The following is a 19,552-nucleotide window of genomic DNA, read 5'->3' as shown; positions in this document are numbered from 1 at the left end:
CTGATACTTGATCACTGTTTTGATTACATCACAATTTTCTGTGGCTTTTATCTTACCATGGAATCATCAGAAAATAGAATCCTCTAATCCAGCCTCACATTCTAAAGTCATCTCTGATGTGGTGTCAAACGTACAAGTACTTAGTACTGGAAATGTATCAGCCTCCCTGGGCAATCCATACTGGAGCTTCATGGCACTTGCATTGAGAATTTTTTTCCTAGTCTCCAGTATAAATATTTGTTGCTGGAAATTACAGCCTCTACTCCATATGGACAGCAAAAGAAATGCATTTCATACTGTTTGCCATGAGCCTGCAGGAGTTTATTTGCTTCTCCTCTGCAGCAGACCCTACTGCTTGGGAAGACTGCTGTTGCCTTCCTTTTCACCTTGCTGTTTTGCACTTCTGATCCTTCTACCTCTTTGAATCTGTCTTATGAGTCAACTCTTTCTCTGAATGGCTATTCCCAAACTAGGCATTCAACTGCAAATGAAGCCTTTACTAGCGCTGTGTGAAATATAAATGTGATGCAGTATGTGCTGTAAGGCTACCAACCTCGTCAGGGATCTCAGTGCAGCTTTCCCTTTTTTTTGCAACTAATGACTTCGTTGAACAGCCTTCAACTCTGATCCATTACCAGATGTTTTCCTTCAGATTTATGAAGCCAATTGTTTTCTCATCCTGTTACTATTTAACTGATTATTCCCGAGTACATTACCTTTCACTTCTCTCTATTAACGTGCATTCAATCTTTTTAATTATTTCTGTTGTTGGGATAATTTTGAATTCCAGTCCTGTTCTCCAGCATACTTGTATCTACTTCCAACTTCAAGTACTTGTCTCTGAATGTAATAAGCAGATATTCTATGCCACTTTAATTATTTATAGCAGTATAAAATATTTATAAAACAAAAAAAAGGGTAAAATTTCACACCTATTTTTTAGCTTGCTCTTCATTAAGAGTATGTGTTCCTCTGAAACTCCAAAACTATTACTAATGATAAGAGAATGCAGCTTTCATTATTTCTCTCATTTAAGGAAAAAAAAAGGCATTTCAAATTTTACTTGTATTATCCAGCAAAATTAAGTTGGTTTGGTTTTTTTTTAAGGATCAAATAGGACTAAATTTGGGTAATATTGACAAAACACCTATTTCAGTCGTGAGTCAAGAGTATGCAAAACTTAGCAGAAAGGACATGGCAAATGAAGGTAATGGGGTAAAACTTAAATGCGAAGTTTAGATTGGATATAAGGAGGAAGTTCTTTACTGGTGGTGAGGCACTGGAACGGGTTGCCCAAGGAAGCTGTGAATGCTCCATCCCTGGCAATGTTCAAGGCCGGGCTGGACAGAGCCTTGAGTGACATGGTTTAGAATGAGGTGTCCCTGCCCATGGCCAGGGGGGTTGGAACTAGATGATCTTAAGGTCATCTTAAGGTCCAACCCTAACTGTTCTATGATTCTATGAATATATCTACAGTTGTTTAGGACCCCTTTTTTAATCTTGATAGAAAATTGTGAATGAAAAATAGAAGTGGCAAAATCCTATTTGTTTTTTGTTCTTTGTAAGACATTGTTTTCAACTGCATATACAATAAACTTCCCAAGTTGTATACAGTGAAATCTTTTAAGTCTGTGAACAGATTAAAAATAATAGATGTAAAACATATGTGAAATTATTTACATTGTCAGTTACTCCATCACTTTGAGATGAACAAACCTAAACAACAGTGACAGAGGAATTACATTTTATTCTTCTGTGCTTCTTTGAGAAAATGTGTATTGAAACATGGTAATATGTAATTTTAAAAAAAAGAAAGCAGTATTTTTTATATTAATAGGACTTTTAAATTCTTAAAAGTCATATCTATTGAGTTATATTTTAAGAGTGCACTGCACAAGCATATGGAGAAATTACAGGTATATAAACCAGGTGGGTTTTTTTTTTGTTTAAAATGGGTTCTCTCCAAAATATTTTGTTAAATAAATAAAACGTATAGAATCATAGAATAGTTAGGGTTGGAAAGGATCTTAAGATCATCTAGTTCCAACCCCCCTGCCATGGATTACAGTTTTATACATATACAGGAGGGGAAGGATGAAAGAAGGAACATGTCTTGCTTTGCATTTCAGTCTCTAGGCCAAATGCCCTCATGGTAAGATTTGTGTTCATCTGAGGTACTTGCTGCTTTTCAAGAAGAAAAACATTTAGAAATTCAAAGTCTATAATACATTAAATATGGCTTCATGGACAAAATTATTCCTGCTCCAACAGGTATCTTCTTTTTCCTCTTTGTATACTTATTTTACATGTTCTAATAGGATATAGTTACATTTTAATAATTGTGTAATATGTTCTTTGCATTTTGCATAACTGTAAAAATACAGCTGTACCTCACTTTATCCTTTCTCATTCCCAGTAAGTCTTCTGCAAATGAAAATAAATCAAACACTTGAAAGGCCATTGCATGTATGTAGCTCAACACTAAAGTAATCCCTATATCCCTCTGAAATTCTAGGAAAAAAGTCTTTCTTACACATTGTATGTACATTGCTGTTGGATTTGGTGCAGGACACTGAAAAATCCCTGCAGGAAATATTAGAAATGCCTGGTTAATAGCTGCTAGTGGGTACGTGATGCTTGGCTTAGATGGAAGATGAGAGCACAAAGCAACCTTGCTTTATTTATCTTTCTGTGGCTTGTGATTTTCACTGCACTTACACTTCACAATAATGAAATGCAAAATGCTGAAACAGGTACTAATAAGAAATGCTGTCAGAAGATTAACTCTGAACAAAGAGAAGACCCCTGCTAGTGTTCCAGTCATAAATAACTGGAAGAGAACTACTTGTGAGAGAAGAACTTAGTTGAACAACTGCATTTATAAAGCTTTGTTTACCCCAGGAAACCTTCTACACCATGAATGTCAGAAGAAATTGTAGAAGGTCATGTATCTCCACTTTGTGAACCAGTTGGCCTCATTGACAGTGGATGCTCTGCACAAGTAAGACTTCATCCTGCTCTGTGGCAGACGTACCTAATGTTGACTGATTTGTAAAGGCCGCTTTCTACATGAAGAAGAGTCCAAAATGTACGTTTCACGATGAAGATGACGTAACTTTTTTTCCACCTTTTCTCTCTTAGATCTAAACCAAAACACTAAATATTCCCATAAATGTTTAATGTTTTCACATAGGTGTAGCCTGCCCATTGATTTTTTTTTTTTTATTTGGAGTGGGTTGTTTCTCCAGCATGAGCACAGAATGAATCACATACAGAGCTTCCCTTAAAGGACAGACTCAATGAATCAAGTACCAAAACTCACACATATCCAGGGTAGTCAGGTTTGGAAATGAAGTTCTGAGCATTTCTTAGCAAAACTTGGTTAAGACTGTATGCTAACAAATACCATTTTTCATTCCATTAAGTCAAAATATCCTCTCTGGCATATTCTTGCCTCTTTAAACACACTTATTTATAGAACGGCTATACAGACTCCCCTTTCACCTAGTTAACAGACAGCAGCATACATGATGCCACATTTCCTTTCTATTCGATGTATCAGGAAATAACGCAACACCTCTGCTGTATTTACACATGCTGGGGCAGCCCTACTCTCAGACTTGAGTCTCACTCACTACTCAGCCACATGGCACATCGCACACTTGAGATCTGCTCAATGGTCCTTCTGGGAGAAAAACATGAAGTGCTTGGAGGTTACTCCTGGAAACAATAAAAAACACAGCCTCAAACACAATCATGTTGCAACTGCTCCAGCAAGTCGCTATGTTGTACTGGTTGTATGTTCCTGGGTGTTGCTGAAATAGTAGCAACAGCATGAACACATCATGTCTCCAGTCCTCCGAAGTTTTACACAACAGTACTCACATAACCGACTTTATACATGGAGACATCACAGTACATACATGTGTACACACTAAAAATGAGGATACATATTTGCAGAATTAAAGCCTTCACCAAATGCAGTGCTATTTTTTAAGTTCTTCAAACCAGTATTTCCACATTTCATTGTTACTCAAAAATCCTTTTTTTTTCTTTTTTTCTTTTTTTTTTCTGTTCAAAACTGTGATAGTTTTAAAATCATAAATACTTACTCTGGATATGTCAAACCTGTCCTAGTTGAAACAGCACTTTTTTCCACTCACTACATTAAACAAGTGATCACCAGTTTTGCAGGATTCAGTTTGCCTTTCAGTTTTAAGTGCAATTATTTCATCATGTCTGCATAATCCATTGTTAGGCACATGTGTACTGATGTATTGAATTGTTTGAGGAAATCAAGTCTCTTATTGCCTTGTTCCAGGAAATTGGGTTTCTGATTGCCTTATAATATAAACTCAGCGTGTTGTACAAGAAAGTACATAACACTTTAAAAAAGATTTTTCTATGATCTCATTACTGTACCCACTGTGTTATGTGGTAATGGAAAATTCATCAATTACAGGCTGTTCAGTTACATCCTGCGTAATGCAGGGTCACCCTATGGAGCTTATATATATTGCAGACATATATATATTGCATCTTATATAATTGCAGACAAAAGGCCTATTCTCTTCCATATAAGCACAAACCCAAATTAATTTTGAGCCATACTTGGCAGAATTTCAAATCTCTGCTGTCCATGTTTGTTAAGAAGAATGAGATTAATGAATAAAAATATTTTATCAGAGCGCTGACTTATATCCTAAATACATTGACTCATTACAGCACCCATTCTTTGGCCCATTTTGCACATGGAAATATCCTTTTTGTGAAGTCTTGCATCCTATCCTTCTAGTCCTGGTTTCAGCCTGTGTCTGGTGCTGTTATATCTTACTTGGTCCCACTAGGTCAATGTGCCTTAAGTTTTTCCACAGATTCCAGTGGCTGATCTACTGGCCCCAGCATACTTGATTTTGTGAAGAAAGAACAGTAAGAAATCATTAGACAGATAGTCTGAAAATAATTTCATTACAGTGTATTGTGCCTGGCTGTTTGGTTACATTCTCTCTGCCTTGTACTTATTTCTTGGGGGAATTTCTCATCTATCGCATTGTCTGAAGTCAACCCTTGCTCTGATCAGTCACATCTACATTGCTGTTTGGCTCTGACCTGGTCAGGAGGGAATGCAGGAGAAAGGACTGTCACTGGCAGTAAGATGAGACTGACCCAGGCCTTTACTTGTCTGTAGTATTTTAACTGCATTCCACCAACAGCTGGAAGTGCTCAGCTTTCCTAAAACCTATGCTGAAAGCATACTACATGAGCTACTCAAAAATAAATGTAAGCAGCTTTACTGAGCACAGGAAGAGGCTAATCAGTGAATTTTGCTACTGATTTAAAAGAGAATTAGACTGATTCTCCAGCTGATTTTTAGACGCTTGGTTTTAAATGTTTTTGAAATGCAGGACTACTATTATTGCATGTAAAACTCGCACATCAGACACCCTCACCTACTCACAAGAACTATTTATTGAAAATTAGTCCTCTGATAACCTGTACCCTCACACAATTCATGCAAAAGCAGAGCCAGCAACAGGAGAGAACTACCAAGTGCTTTTAGAAAACTATTAGGATAAAGGAAGATTTTGTGTAAGTTTCCTTTTAAGCTTTGCATACACGAATACCCCATACTGCTGCTGTATCATAGAATCATAGAATAGTTTGGGTTGGAAAGGACATTAAGACTGTCTAGTTCCAAAACTGCTGCCATGGGCAAGGACACCACACATTATACCATGGCATGCAAGACTCCGTCCAGCCTGGCCTTGAACACCGCCAGGGATGGAGCACTCACAACTTCCTCAGGCAACCCATTCCAGTGCCTCACCACCCTCACAGTAAAGAGTTTCTTCCTTTTATCCAATCTAAACTTCTTCTGTTTAAGTTTGAACCCGTTCCCCTCACTACAATCCCTAAAGAAGAGGCCCTCTCCAGCATTCTTGTAAGTGCCCTTCAGATACTGGAAGGCTGCTATGAGGTCTCCATGCAGCCTTCTCTTCTCCAGGCTGAACAGCCCCAACTTTCTCAGCCAATCTTCATACTGGAGGTGCTCCAGTCCCCCGATCATCCTCGTGGCCCTCCTCTGGACTTGTTCCAACAGTCCCATGTCCTTTTTATGTTGAGGACACTAGAACTGTACACAATACTCCAAGTGCGGTCTCACGAGAGCAGAGGGGCAGCATCACCTCCTTCGACCTGCTGGTCACATTCCTTTTGATGCAGCCCAGGATACGGTTGGCTTTCTGGGCTGTGAGCGTACACTGCTTCCTCATGTTCATTTTTTCATCAACCAACACCCCCAAGGCCTTCTCCGCAGGGCTGCTCTGAATCTCTTCTCTGCCCAACCTGCAGCTGTGCCTGGGATTGCTCCGACCCAGGTGTAGGACCTTGTACTTGGTATGATTAAACTTCATGTGGTTGTCATCAGCCCATTTCACAAGCGTGTCGAGGTCCCTCTGGATGGCATTCCTTCCCTCCAGCTATCAACCAAACCACACAGCTTGGTGTTATTGGCAAACTTGCTGAGGGCACACTCAATCCCACTGTCCATGTCACCGACAAAGATGTTGAACAAGACCGGTCCCAACACTTATCCCTAAGGGACACCACTCGTTACTGGTCTCCAGCCGGACATTGAGCCATTGACCACAACTCTTTGTGTGCAGCCATCCAGCCAGTTCTTTATCCACTGAGTGGTCCACCTATCAAATTGATGTCTCTCCAATTTAGAGACGGGGGATACTGTTGTGGGTGTCTGTTACAGACCACCAGATCAGGGTGAGGAAGTTGACGAGGCCTTCTATAGGCAGCTGAGAGTGGCCTCACAGTCACAGGCCGTGGTCGTCGTGGGGGATTTTAACTTCCCTGATGTTTGCTGGAAGGACCACTCGGCAACCCAGCCGCAGTCCAGGAGGTTCCTCCACTGTATGGATGATAACTTCCTCCTGCAAATGGTGGATGAGCCGACCAGGAGAGGAGCGCTGCTGGATCTCATCCTCACTAACAAGGAGGATCTGGTTGAAGCAGTAAGGGTTGAGGGCTGCCTTGGTTGCAGCGACCACGAGATGGTGGAATTCAGGATCTTGTGTGGTAGGACCAGTAGAATACCAAGTAGAATTGCAACCCTGGACTTTAGCAGGGCAAACTTTGGCCTTTTCAAGCAATTGCTAGGGGAAATCCCATGGGCAAGGCTGCTTGAAGGTAAAGGGGCCCAAGATAGTTGGTTGACATTCAAGGATTGCTTTTTCCGTGCTCAAGATTGGAGCATCCCGACACGTAGGAAGTCAAGGAAGAGGGCCAAGAGACCTGCGTGGCTAAATAGGGAATTGCTGGGTATGCTCAAGTGGAAGAGGAGAGTTTACAGGTCATGGAAGGAGGGGCTGGCCACTTGGGAGGAATATAAGGCTGCTGCTAGAGGATGTAGGAAGGCAGCTAGGAGGACTAAGGCATCCTTAGAATTAAACCTGGTGAGAAGGGTCAAGGACAGCAAAAAGAGCTTTTTCAAATACATGGCAGACAAAACTAACACCAGAGGCAATGTAGGCCCACTGATGAACGGGATTGGTGCCCTGGTGACAGAAGATACAGAGATGGCAAGAGTTACTGAATGCCTTCTTTGTCTCTGTCTACTCTGCTGCAGGCAGTCCTGAAGAGCCCTGTACCCCTGAGACCTTAGATGAAGTCAGGTCAACGGAGCGGTTTGCCTTAGTCGATGAGGAATGGGTTAGAGATCAGTTGAGCAATCTGGACATCCATAAATCCATGGGTCCAGATGGGATGCACCCGCGGGTGCTGAGGGAACTGGCGGAAGTCATTGCTAGACCACTCTCCATCATCTTTACCAAGTCTTGGGAAACGGGAGAGGTGCCTGAGGACTGGAGGAAAGCAAATGTCACTCCAGTCTTCAAAAAGGGCAAGAAGGAGGACCCGGGTAACTATAGACCGGTCAGCCTCACCTCCATCCCTGGGAAAGTGATGGAACACCTTATCCTTGGTGCCATCTTAAGGCATATCAAGGATAAGAGGGTTATGAGGGGCAGTCAACATGGCTTCACCAAGGGGAAATCATGCTTGACCAATCTCTTAGCCTTTTATGAGGAAATAACACGGTGGATGGATGATGGCAGAGCGGTGGATGTGGTCTACCTTGACTTCAGCAAAACATTTGACACAGTCTCCCACAGCATCCTCACAGCTAAACTGAGGAAGTGTGGACTGGATGATCGGGTAGTGAGGTGGACTGCGAATTGGCTGAAGGAGAGAAGCCAGAGTTGTAGTCTATGGGGCTGACTCTAGTTGGAGGCCTGTAACTAGTGGAGTGCCTCAAGGGTCAGTACTGGGACCGGTATTATTTAATATATTCATCAACGATTTAGATGAGGGAATTGAGTGTACTATCAGCAAGCTTGCTGATGACACTAAGCTGGGAGGAGTGGCTGACACGCCAGAAGGCTGTGCTGCCATCCAGCGAGACCTGGACAGGCTGGAGAGTTGGGCAGGGAATAACTTAATGAAATATAACAGGGGAAACTGTAGAGTCCTGCATCTGGGCAGGAACAACCCCAGGTTCCAGTATAGGTTGGGAAACGACCTGTTAGAGAGCAGTGTAGGGGAGAGGGACCTGGGGGTCCTAGTGGACGACAGGATGACCATGAGCCAACACTGTGCCCTTGTGGCTAAGAAGGCCAATGGCATCCTGGGGTGTATTAGAAGGGGGGTGGTTAGTAGGTCGAGAGAGGTTCTCCTTCCCCTCTACTCTGCCCTGGTGAGACCACATCTGGAATATTGTGTCCAGTTCCGGGCCCCTCAGTTCAAGAAGGACAGGGAGCTGCTGGAGAGAGTCCAGCGCAGGGCAACGAAGATGATTAAGGGAGTTGAACATCTCCCTTATGAGGAAAGACTGAGGGAGCTGGGTCTCTATAGTTTGGAGAAGAGGAGACTGAGGGGTGACCTTATCAGTGTCTATAAATATATAAAGGGGGAGTGTCACGAGGATGGAGCCAGGCTCTACTCAGTGGCAAACAATGATAGGACAAGGGGTAATGGGTACAAACTGGAACACAAGAGGTTCCACTTAAACTTGAGAAGAAACTTCTTCTCGGTGAGGGTGACGGAACACTGGAACAGGCTGCCCAGGGAGGTTGTGGAGTCTCCTTCCCTGGAGACAGTCAAAACCCGCCTGGACACATTCCTGTGTAACACTATCTAGGTGTTCCTGCTCCGGCAGGGGGATTGGACTAGATGATCTTTTGAGGTCCCTTCCAATCTCTACCATACTCTGATACTGTGCTACTGTGATGTGGGACAGTGTCAAATGCTTTGCACAAGTCCAGGTAGATGATATCAACTGCTCTACCCCTGTCCATCAGTTCTGTAGCCCCATCGTAGAAGGCCACCAAATTGGTCAGGCAGGATTTCCCCTTAGTGAAGCCATGCTGGCTGTCACCAAGCACCTTGTTGTTTTTCATGTGCCTTAGCATGCCTTCCAGGAGAATGTGCTCCAAGATTTTGCCAGGCACAGAGGTTAGGCTGACTGGTCAGTAGCATATCCCTGGGTCTTCCATATTCCTCTTCTTGAAAATGTGGGTTATATTTCCCTCTTTCCAGCCATTGGGACCTTCACCTGACTGCCATGATTTTTCAAATACAATGGCCAGTGGCTTAGCAACTTCATTTGTCAGCTCCTTCAGGACCCGCAGATGGATTTCATTAGGTCCCATGGACTTGTGTACATTCAGGTTCTTAAGATGATCTCAAACTTGATTCTCTCCTCCAGTGGGCCTAAGGTCTTCATTCTCACAGTCTGCCTTCCAAGACTTGGGGGGTGTGGTCAAAGCACCTGCTGGTGAAGACTGAGGCAAAGAAGTCATTGAGAACTTCAGCCTTCTCCAAATCCAGGGTAGCCAGTTCTCCGGATAACTTCCATTTCTCTGGTAACCTGATGAATCTATGCATAGAAATACACTGTGTGTTTGGGGGGAAGGGTGTGTGTTGGAGTGGTCAGATCAGTTCATACATATGAAGTATTTAAGATTCTTTGGTACTGGGTCTGTCAAATATCAGGAGAGAAACAAGCAGCTAACCCTGTGGAACTGCACACAAATTAAGACCTATTCTAGCAGATGATTTTCTACAACTGCTCTTGCAGAAACTGTCAAGCTACAGAGCACAGATTGCTAACTTTGGTCATGAGCGTTGTTCCATGGATTTCCATGGGACTGCTGTTAATAGGTACTACCTCTATTAGTAAGAGGTACAAACTCAATGCAAAGCTTACGTATTGAAAATATTTTGCAAAAGGGAGAATTGCTATGTACATCAGCTGGAGTCAGTTCACCCACTGTAATATCATCTTAATGTATCATTTTCTCCACTAGTCTAGAAAAAAACAAAACAAGCTTTTGTTTTCATATAAAAAAGCAGGCCTTGTTAAATACAGATTACATACTTTAAATCCTGCACTGTTGCTGCAGGAGTATAACTAGCACAGTTTTCAAAGATTTATTATTTTCTCAACATTTTGTGACAATTCTTTTCTGAAAAATTGGATAATTTAATTTCAGAGTCAGAGCTGTACATAATGCCCAGATCCACTGAGACCGAGGGTCACACGGATAATGAGTTTCCTGCAAGTGTAATAAAAGTAGTCAAGCAGATGAGATTGATTTTTTATGTGGCACTTGGAAGTGCCACAGCCAAAGGAGAAACTGCAATATGAGCTCACATATTCATATACAGTTCAAACACAAGAGAAACCGTATGGGAGAGACACTCATAAATGCTGTAGCCAAGACAGAAGCTGCAACCAAAGCGCAAAGCCTGCATCCTGGAAAAACAAACTGCATCAATTCCAGTATTTCTTAGAAAAGGGCCCCTCCTACTTACAGTGAAACTATTATCAATGTTTTTAACTGAAGCTGGACCAAGTCCCTAATTTGTAAATTCTAACATAAGCATTATTTCACATAGCAGTAACAGACCTAACATCATAGAGAAATCTAGTTTACAGTTATTAAAACAAAGCTCATTCTCCTTATATGATTACATGAAAAATAGCAATCATAATAAAAAATAAAATGTTCAAGAGTGAATCTGTATTATGTGGATCATTCAACTAAACCTAAACCCTCATCTTGGGAGGGAATCATTATGACAATTGCTTTTTTGTTCTTGATGCTTCTTTAATAACTCTAGTTACTTCCAAACCTTTTTCCCTCTTAACCCCACTTTTTTTTCCTCAGATCATCCTGCTTAGTACCACTTTGCAACCGCAAGCATAAACACCTCTACCCTACATAGGCAAAGAAAGTTCACTGTATGTAAGATTCCTGCTGGCCCACACACCTAGGGGAGACACATGAAGTCTGAATGTATGTTAAGTACCAGGCTCAAGCTTTGCCTGAAGCATTTTGTCAGATTCATCATATTCATCTGTTTTTTCCCTTCCCATGCTGATCAGCAGAATCCTTCCCCTTCCAGGCTGGGGAGGAGAAGGAAAGCTTAGATCTGGGAAAATGAAATATTGCTGTGACTGTGATGCCAAGAAGTGTTTACTAAGCAATGAAAGAAGCCTTAACTGGCCAGGCTGAGCATGCTTTTAACTGGTCCCTTCAAAGGGTAAAACCAACCAACTTGTCCTGACAGCAACAAATTTTCAGACAATTAAAAAATGGCCATAATGAGTCACTTTCAGGTTAATATCTTGTATATATTCAAATATTTTGAAGATAAATTAAACTCTTGCCAGTCCTGACAGTTTCTAAACTAATGCATATACATACCCCTAGAAGAAACCTCAGAAAGAACAATCTGTGCTCTTACATACACAAAAAAGTGCAACATACACATGTGACAGCAGTTACCACCTTGCTGTAGAAACCTCAGCAGAATATTCTTTAACCTTGTGATTAAACTAAGAATTGTGATGTTACAATAAAATATTAATCACAGATGAGCAGAGCTAAAATGAATACAGGCAATACCAAACACTGTAGGACTTGCTTTTCCTTAGCCCTGGAGTTCTTCTGTTCCTATAAACAAAAGCTTAAATTTGAAGTTGCATTTTGCACCTTTTGAACAGCTTGGAGGCTGTTAAAGGAAGGCCACCATTTACTGGAGATACATGGGATCCAGCAGAAGAGCAGAAAGCACACTCACTCTTTCTCTTAGACTCTACAAGGTTATGGGAATACTGATGTGCTCACACAGAAACCAGATTAACACTTCTCAGCCAAAGAAATAAGACACACAAAAAAACCCAAAACCAACAAAAGGATCCTATAGAGAGGTGAATTTACAGACTCACACTACAAACAAATTGCCAAATAAAGGTTGTGCACTCTATCAGACAGGGTGGGACTTTGCAAATATGAAAAACAGATTAAAAAAAGTGGTAAAGTATAAAATAACAACTAACGCAAACTAACAACTGAATAATATGAAACAAGCAAAACTAACTGACAGCCATCCCGGTAGAAAGAGAAAATCGGTCCCTTAGTCACAACCCCTTGGGAATAAGCAGATTACTATTCAGAGCACACGGGGCTGGCTATAAAGCTATAAACTCGAAGACATTTCTCTTTACAGCATTTGTTTCCAGCCTCTTTGTTTCCTGCAGACACGGCTGGTGCTCTCTCTCCATCCCCCTGCCTCCTCAGCCGCCGCGCGCGTCAGTTTTGGCCCCCTTTCCCCGGGGCTACGGGTCCCTGCATCTGACCAAGGCTTTGCCTGCCCGGGCTCCTTCTGCTCTTTTGTGCGGCTGTCGGCGCGGTGGGGGGAGGCAGAGCCAGGGGGAGGATCGAGGGCAGAGAAAAAGGCAGCTGGTAGGGGAGCCCCAAGTGCGCGAGAGAAGCGGGTTGGGGGAGGAGCCTGGGCAGCGAGGAACCCGATGGGCGGCCGGGGAGGACGCAGGGAGCTTTACGGGGGCAGCGGCGCCCGGGACTGGAAGGAAGAGGGAGAGCGCCCGAGGCCGGGCTCGTGGTAGTGCGGACGGCGCGGTCCATTAGAGGTCCCCTCCAAAGCCCTGCTGGGGCTGCCGGAGCTGATGCTGCTCTGAGGAGTTGCGGCTGATAGCCCCAGAAGCCGCTGCTGCTGCTGCGGGTGCTGGGGCTGGGGCTGCTGGGGCTGCGCACCTCCCCGCTCGCCCTGCCCCCGCAGGCAGCTCTGCTGGGGGGGAGGGCCACAGGGGTGTGCGGCGTGGTGATTAGCGGGACGCCGAGGCCCCGCCTTCCCCCCTCGCATCCCGGGTGTGATGAGACGGGGAGATGGACCTGAGCCGGCGGGACTGGCGCTATGATGTTCGTCGGCTTTGTGGTGGCGCTGGTGATAGGGACTGTCCCCGGAGCCCGCGAGCTGGGGCGGGTCTCCGCCAGCCTCCCGGCCATCCGCCACCCGCAGCCACCCGCCTCGGCCCCGCCGCCGCCGCCGCCCCCCACCGGCCGCCCAGCTGTGCCGCCAGCCGGGAGCTTCGCCGCTCCCCGGCGCCCTTGGCCCCCGGCGGCGTCCACTCTCCCGCGGCGGCGGACAGCGGGGAGGGCGCCGCGGGGCCGCCGCTGCTCCTGCTCCCCGTCCGGCGGCAGCGGGCGGCCCGGGTGCGCCCCGGGGGGTGGCCAGGGCCCGGCGGAGCGCGGAAGCGCTGACTGCGAGCAAGGTGAGCGGGGCGGGGGCGCCGGGCAACGGGGAGGGGGCGAGGAAGCGCCGCCATCGGGCGTGTGGTAGTGGCGGAGCGGAGCTGCGGGCGGACGACCGGCTTTGCTGGACGAAGAGCATTAGTAGGACGGCGGCGTTCTCACAATCCCCTGCCCGGTTCCCCGTCGTTGGAGGGAACAGGTAACAGAGAACAGACACCTTTTGCCACAGTGACAGCAAACGCTTTTCTGAGATGAGCGTTTAAACTTTCACATCAGTAGATGCAGCAGAAGGACGAAGGTCCGACCTGGTTTTAGTCCAAAGCTATTTTAATGCTAGGTATATCGCGTTAAGAAGCTGCACTTATTCAGTAGGCTAAGTTAGCAAAGGCTGTCATTCCCCTTTTTGTAATCGGGCGCACTTCTACAGGAAGCACTTGGGTCTCCAGAAGCCCAGTGGCAGAAGGAAAAGCAAAAGGACGCCGCACTCTAAACCCAAATTACTCCCATTGCATCTCTTTCTTTCTCCCCCTATCCCCCTTTCCCCATCTTGGGGTAGTGGGGATTGCAAGTTACAGCTGGTGCCTAAGGACATCTGTGACCCTGTCAAGACCTGCCTCCCCCTGCCCCCAGCTAAACTCCCAGTGACTTTCCCAGTGGAAATTTTCAGTGCATAACGTCTGAACAGCAATTTCAGCATTCAGCCCTTTAGCTACCATCGTTGGCATTAAATATATACTATATTTCTGTACAGTCTGGTTTGGAATGACTTCACATTTGAATCTGGGACCCCACTTAGAGTACGGCATCCAGCTATGGAGTCCTTGGTACAGGGAAGATGGAGAGGGCCACAAAAATGATCAGAAGGATGAAACACCTCTCCTATGAGAAACACCTGAGAACTGGGGTTGTTCAGCCTGAAGAAAAGATTCCAGAGAGACCTTATTGAGGCTTTCAGTTCTTATGGGGAAAGACTTTCTGTCAGGGCCTGTTGCAACAGGACGAGGGGGTGATGGTTTTCAACTAAAAGAGGGGAGATTCAGGCTGGATGTGAGGAAAAAATTCTTTACAACAAGGGTGGTAAAATACTGGCCCAGGTCGCTCAGAGAGATGGCGAATGCACCATCCCTAAAGACACTGAAGGCCAAGCTGGATGTGGTTCTGGGCAACCTGATCTAGTTGAAGATGTCCCTGCTCATTGCAGGGGAGTTAGTCTAGATGACCTCTCAATGTCCCTTCCAATCCAAACTATTCTATGATTCTATCCTGTGATTTTCTCCTGCATCTCTCTGATATTATCTCCTGCCTAAGTAAGAATTATGTCTTATCTCTAGTTTTACTAAAAATAATGAAGCAGAATTTTTGCAACAAAAATAAGAAATTCTCTTTGTTGTCCTTCGTTTTACATACCTTGCAATATCACAAGGTCAGCAAGGAAGTTGAACATTGATATCAATAATTTTGTTCTTGTGGAAGTTTTCTGTTTGTTTTTTTTTTTTAATTAATTTACTTTCAGATCTCTGAAGAGGGTTGTTATCTTTCTCTTCCAACAATAGCCCTAGAAGGAGTGTGAAAAAAAGCTGATAATTTCACCAATGTGATAATAATACATATTGGTATAAAATATCACATGAAGAGCATAGGGAAGCATTAAGGTGCCTCCACATATTGATTATATATGCATTAAAAGAAAAACACAGCTTCCAAGTCAAATGTTGTATTCCTTCAAGAAGATAGAAGGATGTTACACATTACAGATGTTTTCCTGGAAGGAATACCAGGCAGCTGATGCCATGCAGGAGAAAATGGATAACTGGAGACAGACAAAAAATAAATCTAGAAGCCTTCATACCCTTTAACTCATCCCAATTTGGGAAAGGGATCCCACAGTTGCTTCTTTGATTTAGCCCATCATATATATATAGCTTTTGTTTTCAGAATTCTTCAGTCTGGTTCCTAAAAATACTTCGTGAGGACTTGGTCTAACATGTTACAGTGAAGAAGAACATAGCATTGTATTGCTAAGAACCCAGGACTGCACTTACTAAATTCCAGAATCCCCTGTGAGTTCAGCACAAATGTGATTTAAGTAAAAAAATACCAAAAAGTGCTACATGGTTTGGATTTAGCCATGTTTCTTTAGTCTTTTCAGAATGATGCTTTTTTTTCCCCCAGAAAAAGGAAATCCATGTTAGCCTCTGTTAAGAGGTAGGATGTAGCTACTGAACATTAGACGATACTTCCCTTTTGAAAGGTCCTACTGGACTCAGTGGTAAATTCTTAGTGACATCAACAGAGCAAACATCTGTCCTAAAGCCTTCATGGAGGTGATATGAAAGTATTAGTGTGTGAGATGGCTTGAGGTGGAACATGGAAATAAATTAAGCCATCTGCCCAGAAATTATAAACATTATTGTAGTATTCGTCATGAAGTATGTTCCTTTGATACAAGAAGCAAATATATGCAAGTAAGGCAATGCTATGATGCAGTTTATAGCTGGAGAAGGACAGACTATTCAGAGATAAACTCACTGCATCTACTGCTTTAGTACATGTCCTAAGGAACCCATGCTCAGTTATTCAGCACCTGCAATGACTAAATACAATACCATGTTCAAAGCCTTAACTGTAAATCTGCTGGCTTTTCTAGCTTACATATTAAGACTTATCTGCAAAGTTAACTGGCTAAACTTAGTGCATGTGTATTTACTAAACTGCTTTATATTTAAACATTACTGGCAAATAATGATGATGATAATGATAATAATACAAGTGCCTTTATAATTATACTGTGTGATACCAGTCTAGAATCTGTTTTATAGTTTAAATAATTGATTTTGGCATTTCATTTCCTTCCTTCTCAAAAGAGAGACATCTGGGTAATATAATTTATTCATACCTCGAACGCAAGTAAACATACATATAAAAATTATCATTATTAGCCAAGGAAATCATAGAGGAAAATAAATGAGTCTGAGAGTACTCTGTACACAGAGCCAACAGAAGTCCAGCAAAGTTTAGTATTTTAGTTACTGCTAATGACAACTTACCTGTAATGTACTCATACTTCAAAAAAGAGGGCTACCTCAGTACCTAGAAGCAACCACTGCCCATAATGTTTATGTGGCATGTAACTACAGTATTCTGCATGCTATGCTGTTTGTGCTATGTTGTTACATATCCAACTTAAACCTCTTCGAGCCAAGGGGGTTAACTATTTTTTGTATTTTACAAAGGGGAAACAATAGAAGAAAGGGTATGTGTCTCTGCCAGAGGTCACCCTAATAATCAGTGGCAGAACTGGAAATAAAAGCCACATCTCCAGAATGGCCAGATTGTAGTCTTTCCATTTAAATTGCTTTTATCACAGGGTAATTCCACTAATACTAATCAAATGATGCTTTACTAAACTGTGAGTGAAGAATCAAGCCTCAGGCTTACAGTCTAAACCGCTTGATTTTTCTCCGTATTACACTGTAGTCCAGGAAGTTGATGGAAGGTCTTTTTGGGACTTTGTTTTTTTTTAAGAGCATAGGGTTAAAGAAAAAAAAATCATGAAAAAATGAACATGAATGTCTATATTTTCCTTCAAAGAAGCAGTTCTCCTGAAGCCATTCTTACTACAGCTGCACAGCATAAGACCCCTCATTTTCTACAGCTCTGTACCACGTAAGACAATGGCAGATCTTTAGAGCCTGTTACATTCCTAACACTTCCATTTATTTTTTCAGAGACTTAAACCACTGATCATTGCCATGATGAATCTCACTCTGCAGAGGAACCAATTCAGCACATTACACACTCAATATATACAATATTTATGAAACTTCTAATGTAAGGATCCTTGAGTATGCAATACAGCGCTCTGCTGAAGTTCTCAAGATAGTGCTTTAAAAGTAGTCCTGATGGATGCATCCTTTTCTTCAAGGTTAGAATACCAGGAGAAAATAATCATAATTTTAGTCTAAGAGTAGTGCTCAGCAAAATGATGGACAACAGCATTCACTGATCACAACGAACATCATCCATAGTTTTGCTGATTTGCATAGTTTTTCATCAACAAGACAAAATTCTTTGATTTTACCCAGGCCTGATCCTGGAAGAGAAGAAAAACTGCCATTGATTTAAACTGGTGCTAGATTTGACTTGTACTACAGATATCTTTTTACAAGTACCTCATGCAAACTGATTAATTAATTTCATTCTGAAACTGGGATAGACTCTTTTACATGTATTATGAATCATCCAACAGCGTTCTGAAATGCTGTGAATTACAATGTGGTTACATGGGATATATATACAGCATGTGTCAGTAGGAGACCCTGGCACTTTATGTCACTTTGGACTTACCTAACTGATTCCAGGGCAACAGAGATGAACAATCAGTGCAGGGCCTTTCTGTGGCACTATCCGACATTGAAATACCTTGGAAATGGAAGCAGAAATGAAAATATTTGTTGTTTTTACAGATTTCCAAAATTTAAAGTAATTATTGTGCTTTGCCTTGAATCTGCAATTTCAGAGCTCCCAGCACAAGGGTGAAAGGCACATAGAGCTTCTACGTCTGATCCCTCTTTTCCAAATCTACCCTTAGCCAAATCGCAAACCTTTGGAAACAGGTGTTTATGAAGAAACTACTGGCACACATTTAGCCAACACCATAAACTCCAGTGCTGCATCACATACCTGTAGAACAGAAGTGGAAGGGATTTCCATTCTATTTGCAATTCAGCCATGGTTTTACTTACTGTTTTTCTTGAGGAGAGAATGCTGAATTTTGTCCTGGGTGGTTGAGGTTAATCATAGCTGTAGATATCAATACTATCCTATGAGGAGAACAGTGACTTAATGCAACCAGCATGTTAGAATTATTATACCATATATTTGGTTAACTCTATTAAAACCAGCAGGCATAAAAACAGGTTTAATATTAGTTACATGTAAAAATGGACTTTTTTTTTTTTTTTTTCAATTTCTGGATTAATTTAGCAGGTGAAAATCAAGAATATTTAAAAATTGTTAAAAAAATTACCTTTAGCAATAATCTTGTGTTTTCTCTTCTATATGACAGAAGCTGGTTCTTTATCCTATTTTCTTGTGACATGAACAGAGGTTGGTTATGAATGCTACTGCCCTTCATAAAACATTGGTGCTCCTATGCACAGCTGGAAATCTACAGGAAAAAAGCAAACCAAAATATTTTGTTGAGATGTTAGATAAATTTTTTAAAAATCCCTCATTTATTGTTTTCAGCTGTGTCTCTTCCCACAGGCATGGGCACTGTCTCTTCCAGACATTCTCCCTTCCTTACCACTGATACCAGTAGTATGCTTTCCCACTGCAACTGGGAACAGATGTCACCTAGGGATCTTTAGGGGGTGGCAAGGGAAAAGCTGTTTTCTTTCTTTAATGGTATGTGTCCACAGTGAGAACTCTGGGCTTATCAAACTTCTTTCCTGAGGCTTCTACTGGAGATGTGAAGGATTTCAGATTTCTGTCAGATGCTGTCTTCTGCTCTGTGTAATGAATAAATTCTTCCACTGTTGTAATTGGGAATTCTGTAAATATAGAAAGGAGTGAGCCAAATTCTGCCATGGAGACCTTAGAAAAGAATTTTATTCTTCAAGGACTCCCTTATTCAATAATTTGAATACAAATATTGTGTAATGTGTATTCAGGAAACACTGTATTGATTTCAGTAGGTGTCATACAGGACTGTAAGGAATCGGGTACAAAACCAAACTTATTTTCAGAGATGACATCTTTAAAATTGCTTTCTGGTATATCAGGAATCACTTTACTATGACTGCAGCTGATGTTTCAAGTGAAAATAATAGTCTATACAAAAGTCTGGTGAAGAGCAGAAATAAACAGAATTCCAGACTCTGTCTGTGACAGAAAAACACAGATAAAAATTCTAAAGGCAG

General features: G+C 42.5%; 1 protein-coding gene across 1 annotated transcript in view; it reads left to right on the top strand.

Annotated features, from left to right (window-relative positions):
* Positions 1 to 13,275: 13,275 nt before the first annotated feature.
* The window catches only part of PRSS12 (serine protease 12), a 40,785-nt gene continuing 34,508 nt past the window's right edge, over positions 13,276 to 19,552 (top strand). Inside the window, exon 1 of the mRNA XM_057429939.1 lies at positions 13,276 to 13,648. Coding sequence (XP_057285922.1) covers positions 13,291 to 13,648 — 358 coding nt within the window. The 5' untranslated portion in view covers positions 13,276 to 13,290. The remainder of the gene's footprint in view (positions 13,649 to 19,552) is intronic.

The sequence above is a fragment of the Pezoporus wallicus genome, unplaced genomic scaffold, assembly GCF_028554395.1.
Source record: "Pezoporus wallicus isolate ANWC-B61680 ecotype Strahan unplaced genomic scaffold, APGP_CSIRO_Pwel_v1 contig_7351, whole genome shotgun sequence".
Classification (NCBI taxonomy): domain Eukaryota; kingdom Metazoa; phylum Chordata; class Aves; order Psittaciformes; family Psittacidae; genus Pezoporus; species Pezoporus wallicus.
The sequence above is the reverse complement of the archived record's forward strand: the minus strand, read 5'-3'. Positions and strand labels throughout refer to the sequence as shown.